Below are 7,866 nucleotides of genomic sequence, written 5' to 3' on the forward strand. Positions count from 1 at the left end.
CCTGAAGCCCTGTCCCCGTCACTGTGGCTGCACCTGTGCTTCCTGTGATGCCCGCAGCTGTCGTCCTGAAATCCATCCCTGATGAAGGCCAGGGAGGGTGGCTCTCAGCTCTCCCGCAGTCGGAGATGGCTTTGTGTTTTGAAATGTGTACATTTTCAATGTAGCTCCTACATTTTGTAAATGAAAGATAGAACACAGCTAGAGAGAGTCTAGGGCCGCAAGCCACATAATAAAAACCCGGAAGCCAGGAGCACTGTGCAGCCAACAGGCAGGGACACCCTCTGGTGTGCAGAGTGACAGGTCTGAAATTCTGACTCAAAGTGACTTTCATCACACTGAAAGGGGGTGGCCTACTGTTTAATAATTTGACGGGAGAAGTTATAAATTCCGGAAATAATAAAGAAGTAATATATACAGAGAGAAGAGTTTAAATAAAAGTCTGAATGTTCAGTTAATAAAGGAAGATTCCTAACTCCTTGAATCCGTTTACCCTTCATGAATCTATCACTTTTTTAAGGAAGACCACATGATCTCTCCAAATACACTGTTTAAAAGAGAGGACCATTTTTGATATTCTATTTACCTCTTTCTGATGTTTTTTATTTGTGTTTTTATTTGGGTGCCATGGTTAGACATGAGTGGGTTTCATCTTCACGTGTAAAGGTGATGTTAATTTGTTTCCTCTTGTTCTGCAGAACTTCTCTTCTCCTTCCCTCTGCTCTCCCCTGACCTCTTCCTTTATTGTGCTTCTTTCTATTTATTTGTTATTTGGTGCATTGGAATCTACATAGAAGCGGGATTCACTGTGATGTACTTACACAGCTCAGCCCACGGTCAGTTGGTCACCTCCTGGACTTCCTCCCTTTTCTCACCCCACTCTCTCCCCTTCCTCTTCCTCTACTTTCTCCTTTCTATTTTTATGAGATTCCCCTTTCTTATTCCTTAATTCTTTCTAGCTTCCACATATAAGAGAAAATTTTTGACCTTTGACTTTCTGCATCAATACATGCACAGATAAACTCAACCCAACTTTTCTCAAAAGAAGAAATACAAATGGTCAACAAATATGTGAAAATATGCTCAATGTCCTTAGCAATCAGGGAAATGCAAGTCAAAACTACCCTGAGATCTCATCTCACACAGGTTAGAATGGTAAGCACCAAGAATATAAATAGTAATAAATGCTGGCAAAGATGTGGGGAGAAAAGAACACACATACAATGTTGGTAGGATTTAAAAAATGCTTTTCTTTGAAACTCGTCAGCATACTGGAATCTCTTGATCCATTCTGCATGTTTGTCAGTTTTGGGAGGCTAGGGGTGGATTTCCTTTGGCTCCTGAGAGCCGCTGTACTCAGGAGCATCTTTTTGGTAGCATTTAATTACTAGATGGAGGCTGCAGACTGACTTGATTCTGGTGTATTTTTGTTTTTATTGATTTCTGTGTCCTGTCTTCCAATGTAGGTCGTTTCCTTTCTACTGTCAAGCATAGACTTTATCCCCTTTATTGGATTTTTATTTGTTACACATGCACCTTTAAGATTTTAAATGATCTCTATTGCCTTGCATTTTAAAAGTACCCGGACCTGTTCTCATTTTATAGTTTCTTGTTCTTTTTGATCTTCAGTATTAATGTGTTGGCATCACCAGGAGTAAATCCCTACACCGGCTGTTCATTTTCCATCTGCACCTCTTCTCGAGCCCTTTCTTGCTCTGAGGGGCATGGGCTTGCTAGCTCACTGAGGGTGCTGCTGCTGCTTCAGCGCTTCTCCACCTTGCACCGTCACTTTGCTGTGCCCTCTGTCTAGCAGTTTTTCACTCTCCCTGCCTCTCATCCCAAGTCCCAGGTCTCGGTTCTGCTGTGACATTTTTAATGTAGGATCTTTAAGCTATAGAAGACCCATTCAATGATCAGGAGAGACAGGGAAATGAAGGTTTCCTTACTTTCAAATCCTGAGGATAACACACATCCCGAGGCCACACGCATAGTTACACAAAAACACCCTATCCATATGTGCTCCCTGTCCTGTTACAGGACAGGGAGCACATATGGATAGGGAGAGGACCTGGGCACTTCCCAGTTTCAGTGAAGAGGTGGGGAACATAAGCATCAGGGCAGTTAGTGACAGCTTTAAGGGAACAGGTGTGACATTTGAAAGAGACCAACCTGACCCCCCCCCCCCAGGAGGAGGTTCATCTTGGAAACTGGAAATAAAACAAGAACTTAACATCTCAGCCAGATGGTCCAGCACTGCATGGACCCTGGGCAGCATGGACTCCGACATGGGCACAGAGGACATCGCAGGTGTGGCCAGCCATCAGGGTGCCCTTCCAGCTCCTGCTCTGGTTGCTCCCCTGTGTCTTCCCACCTGCTGAGGCCAGGGCATTGGGTAATCAAGGTTGGAACCCTGGGACGTGGTGGGAAGGGCTTCTTGGCCTCCTTGCTGGGGTGAGGACCCACTCTGGCTACGGTGACCTCAGGGCCTAGAGTCAGTGGACCGTGACCTCAGCCCCTTCCCCAACCATTGCTCGCTGTCTGAGTGTGTGTGTGTGTGTGTGTGTGTGTGTGTGTGTGCTCGTGCACACGCATACCCCTGTCTGACCCACTGCTGTTCTGACGTGGAGCGGGTCCTGGTCACACGGTGCTCAGGGAGCTCACTTCTGTGAACACACTGACTCCCTGTCCACACTGCAGGTCCCTCTTGGTTTGCTCCTCTTCAGGGTTGAGGGCTGAACCCAGGGGCTCTACCACTGGGCTACATCACCAGCCCTTCTCCTTTCTTTCTTTGGAGACAGGCTCTGGCTAAGTTGCCTCCGCTGGTCTTGAAGGTGAGAGCCTCCTGCCTCAGCCTCCCCAGGAGCTGGGATTACAGGGGTGGCCACTGAGCCTGGCCAGGGTCCCTCCTTTCGCAAGATGAATCTGAGGTGAAGTGACCTGTCGTGGATGCGGGAAGGTCACCAAGACCAGAGCCCAGGGCTCGCTGGGTCCCCCCTGTGTCAGCCAGGGAATGCCATGAGGGGAGGGCCCCAGGGTTCTGCTGCCACGGCACACACCCTCGGGGCTCTGCACACGGGGCTGCCCCCTCCAGCTGGCTCATTTCCTGCCAGGTGAAAGGTGTGAGTGGCTCCCCTGGACAGCGGCCCTGTCCTGATGATGCCCTGGGGAACGGACACACTGTTACTCAGCGACTTCCAACAATAGTGACATTTCATCTGCTCCACTGCAGAGCAGCCACGCTCAGTGGCCAGGAAAGGACTGGTGGGTGCTCTGTGCCAAGTTCCCCGGGGCCTGCCCAGAGCAGTATAAAGGGCGGGGAGTGAGGAAGCAGCACAGCCACTCCAGCCAGAGAGCCCGCGCCCAGCAGCCGCGAGCACAGACCGGCATGAAGACCCTGCTCCTGACCCTGGGCCTCAGCCTCCTCGCTGCCCTGCGGGCCCAGAGTCTCCCAGTCGGGGACGAGGAGAACCAGGATGTGAGGCTCACATGGGCGGGGGGCTGCGGGGGCAGGGAGGGCCAAGACGGCTGGGTACAGACCCCATCCCTCCCCCATGAAGGAGACCCTCGTTTCGACACCAGGCCTTGAACCCTGCCCCAAGGAGACGTCACACGGCGCAGGGGGGTCTGGGCCAGATGGGGCTGCAGAGGGCTGGTGGAAGCAGGGGACACATCTGCCCTGGGAGCCAGCGCCTGGGTCCTGGCCAAGCTGCGGGAGCTGGGATCCGGCTCTCGGGGGCCTGGTGGGAGTGGGGGTGAGTGTAGGGGCGGAGGTAGGGGCGGAGGATGCTCCAGGTCCCCGTCCTTGGAGCATAGAGTCCAGGGTAGCTGAGGAGGGGAGGCCCTGGAGGTGGGCCTGAGCCCTGATGGTCAGGTGCCTTGTGCAGGTGTCAGGCACGTGGTACCTGAAGGCCATGGGAGCAGACAAGGAGATTCCCTGGACGAAGCTGGAGTCTGTGTCTGTGACCCCCATGACCATCAAGACCCTCACAGGGGGCCACCTGGAAGTCACCTTCACTGTCCTGTGAGTGTCTGCTGGCCGCATGGTCCTCCCTTTCCACGGAGGACAGCAGGGCTGGGTGGGGTGCAGACCATGCCAGGGGCCTACTCGGCCCTCAGCACCCAGCACCTGGAGCCTATGGCGACTCTGCCAGGGGTTCCTCCCAGGCAGCTGATATCCCCTGGCAGCCAGTGAGGAGGTCGGAGGACACAGAGTTCTGGCCACTGTGGGCCCAAAGGCTCTCCGTGGGACACAGAGGGCCATGGTGCCTGGACCAATTCAGGTGCTCAGCGTCTGTGAACACACCTGACTTCCTGTGTGGAGAGGCCTGGGCCTGTCTGGGGCCCTCCTGCCAGGCCAGGCCCCGTGGCTGCCCTGAGCAGGGCGGCGTTGCCCACGGAGCTTCTGTCCTCCAGGATCGGAGGCCAGTGTCGCGAGGTCAGCACTGTGCTAGAGAAGACCGCCGAGCCGGGCAAATACACAGCCTGTGAGTGCTGGGGCCCGTTCAGGACAGCTCCGGCCACCCATGGGCACATGGGGCCAGCCGGCAGCTTCTCAGGGTGGCCTTTGGCCTGAGGCTCTCATTTCTGGCCCTACTACATACCAGCCTCCAGCCCCACCAGACCATTTGTCCACAGAGTCAAACTCCCCGCCCCAATGCTGCTGAGGCTGGTGGATGAGGCCTGGGGTCTCTGCCCAGGGCTCCCCCTTTGGCCACAGCTGACCCCTGGCATTGGTCACGGTCAGGGGTGTACTTGGCTGGGGTTGAGGGTGGATTGTGCTGCCCCAGCTCCAACCTCTGCCAGTCTCATGCCCCAGACCTCCCTGAGACTCACCAGCTTGACATGTGCCATCTCTTGGGTACATTGGGTTCCTGGGAAGTGGCCCCAAGGCCTGGGGCCAGGTCAGGTGGGGACCCAGGTCAGGGAGCCTGGGAGGGGGAGGGGGAGTTACTGAGGGGTGTTCTGGGCTGGAGTCAGCCATCCTGGGTCTTCAGTGGAGGATCAGGGCCACTCCCCAACTCGCCCACTGTCCCTCTGCAGTTGGGGGCAAGCATGAGGTGCAGGTCCTTAAGTCCCAGGACGAGGACCACTACATCCTCTACTGTGAGGGGGACATGCACGGGCAGCGGATCCGAATGGCAAAGCTTGTGGGTGAGTCACAGTGTCTGGTGGCTCCAGCCTTGGTCCCTCTCCTTTCTCCCTGGGCCCCCTGCCCCTCCCCTAGGAGGAGCCACCAGGATCCAAGGACCTGGCTACCTTGTCCAGATGATGGGTTTTGCTAGAGGGAGCCCGAGTCCCACCTCAGAGCTCAGGACGGGGGATGGCCCGTCCCTGCATGGGAACGCAGGAAGGAGGAGGTGCTGTGGGCACAGGGCCACCAATGTCATGAATGTCACAGGATGAGTCGAGGACTCGTTGCGGAAACCTGGCAGGGCCATCCATGGGTACCTGTGGGGAGTCCAGCAGGGGTCAGGGAAGGACGTGGATGGGGAGCCTGCGTGGGAAGTCCAACTCGGATTAGACACTGGGTGTCTGCGCTCCTGCAGGGCAGACTTGGTCCTGCCACTCTGTCCTGACCAGGGAGAGGCTGGGTGGCTTTAGGGAGAGGGGCTCTGGGCCTTCTGGGTCGGCTGCCCTGGGTGCCCTGTGGATGCTCACACCCCCTGGTCCTCCTCTCCTAGCTGGGCTCTGCCCCAGCTCCAGGCCTCTGGGTCCAGCTCCACGTTGAGGTCTCCCTCCCCAGCACTGCACTGGTCAGTCTTCCAGGCTGGGAAGGAGACACAGCAGCTCCCAGCTCTGCCCCCACAGTCCTGTCTCCCGTGGCCTCTCCTACAGGCAGGTACCCTGAAGTCAACCTAGACGCCCTGCAGGAGTTTGAGCAGGTCGCAGCAGCCAGAGGCCTCAACGCAGACAGCATCTTCATCCCCAAGCAAAGGGGTAGGGAGAGGGCTCTGCAGGGCTCCCCCACCAGGAGCTCAGCCAAGGAAGGTCACAGATCGAGCTGCATGGATCCTAGCTTTGCCCTTTGAGGGGTGGTGGGAAGTGCTGGCAGAGGGCGGGGCCCTGGGTGCCCTGGAATCCCAGGCTCTCCTGAATCGTGTTTTTCCTTCTTCCACAGAAGCCTGCTCTCCCAGGAGCGATTAGGGTAAGAGACCAGTTTCAGGGGACATGAGGACCTCCCAGTCCTGGGGGTGGAGTGATGGGACTTCCGGGGACACGTCCCCTGCTTCTAGGTGGACAGGAGAGCCACCACCTGGCTGGGCAGGTGTGCTCTCCCCAGGCGTGGCCAGTCCTCGGTGTCGTCTTGAGGTTTCTCTAGGATGTCATCTGGGCAGTGAGGGAACCCCCATGGTGACCGCCCCTGGGTGGGGCCGCTGGTGGAGACCCTGGCCCTCTCCCCCAACCCCCCAGAGTGCTTGCCAGAAGGCGGGAAGTCCCTCAGCACCTCTCTGGCCCTCAGTGCTGACACCATGTGCCCCATGAGTTGCTTGGAAGGTGCGGCAGCCATGCCTGGGGACTTCAGAATCCCTGGTCCCTAGCTGTGTGATGTAGGGAGCTGACAGGTCAGAGACTGACCAAGGTCCCCTGCCCAGGTGAGGGCGGAGCCAGAGTCCACACAGCATCCTGTCCTTCCCTGCCCTCCACTGGCCTGAAGTCACCGTCCCTCCTCCCACACAGGAGAGGAGCTCTGGGCAGCCTGCTCTGACCTTGGGGATGGAGCCCAGAGGTCCCAGCATGCCCCGCTACTGCAGTCCTCCCTTGGCCCACCCCCTGGGCTCACTGACCTCCTCTTGTTCCCAGGGCAGGGACACCACGTTCCGCGGCAGCCCCAGGTGGCACCAGCAGAACCTCTGGCCTGGGGGACATGGAGGGTGGCCCACCTGGGCCCAGCTGGCTCCCCCCACTGCCCTCCCCCCCGACCTTCCTGACTCTCCATAAAGAGCCTCAGCTGCCCCAGGTGGCTCTGCCTGTCTGTGGGGCACTTGGGAGGGCCCCCTGCTGGGAAGGAAATGGGTAGGGCCATGGATGGGAAGGACAAGGTGCCCAGCACGTCCTGGCTCTCATGGACGGTGCTGCTACAAGGGGCCTGAGTGGCCGGCTGAGGAGGTGGGAGCTGGCTCTGCCCAGGGTCCCCCTGGGGGCTTTCCACATTGGCCACCATGAAGCCCAGTCTGGGGTGACAGGGAGAGGGTTGTGAGCGTGACAGAGCAGAGCTCCTCACCCAGGGGAGGGACCCAGCACATCCTGAGCGCAGGAGGGGCCACCTGGGCTCCAGGGCTGCCAACCACCTCGAGGGGGTGGCGGGAGTTGGGGGGAGATCACCCTTGAGGGCACAGGCTGACGGTCATGTCCTGGGTCACCACAACAGTGACAGCAGGACACTGGGACCCCTCACCCACAGTGAGAGGGACCACATCCCCCCCCCCTCTCTGCAGCACTGGCTGGAATCAGGAGCTGCTCCGGGGGAAACAGCTCCAGGAGAGGCCTTGCTCCAGGCCCTGGTGCCGTGAGGACAGGTCCCCAGTCACTCTGGGGCTTTGCTCTGAGCCGCCGACATGGAGCCCACTGGGGCCACAGGCTCTTCTCCTCCATGGATGAACCAGCCCAGTGTCCCTCTGACCGGGGGCTCCCTCTGCAGAAACTTCCCATGTCCCAGACCCGTGGTGGGGCTGGCCAACACCCTGGGCCCTCTCCTGGACACGAGAGGCCCGATCAAGACTGCGGGGGCCAGGCAGTCTGGGTCGCAGCCTGTGAGGAGCTGGGTGCTGCCAGGGGAGGGCCCTGCGTGTCACGCACCCACCAGTCTGGGAGCGGTGTGGAGGCCAGGCCATCAGCCACTGGCTTTCTTCAGTGACGATGGCTTCTTCC

General features: G+C 57.9%; 1 protein-coding gene across 1 annotated transcript; it reads left to right on the forward strand.

Moving 5' to 3' along the window:
* Window positions 1-3,320: 3,320 nt before the first annotated feature.
* On the forward strand, window positions 3,321-6,951 carry LOC144377402 (von Ebner gland protein 1-like). Its single transcript, XM_078048550.1, has 7 exons — window positions 3,321-3,472; window positions 3,882-4,018; window positions 4,411-4,481; window positions 5,038-5,148; window positions 5,833-5,934; window positions 6,116-6,142; window positions 6,799-6,951. The coding sequence occupies exons 1-6, from the start codon at window positions 3,383-3,385 to the stop codon at window positions 6,139-6,141; spliced, it is 537 nt and encodes a 178-aa protein (XP_077904676.1). The 5' UTR covers window positions 3,321-3,382; the 3' UTR covers window position 6,142; window positions 6,799-6,951.
* Window positions 6,952-7,866: the final 915 nt, after the last annotated feature.

This window comes from Ictidomys tridecemlineatus, chromosome 4 (genome assembly GCF_052094955.1).
Source record: "Ictidomys tridecemlineatus isolate mIctTri1 chromosome 4, mIctTri1.hap1, whole genome shotgun sequence".
Lineage (NCBI taxonomy): Eukaryota > Metazoa > Chordata > Mammalia > Rodentia > Sciuridae > Ictidomys > Ictidomys tridecemlineatus.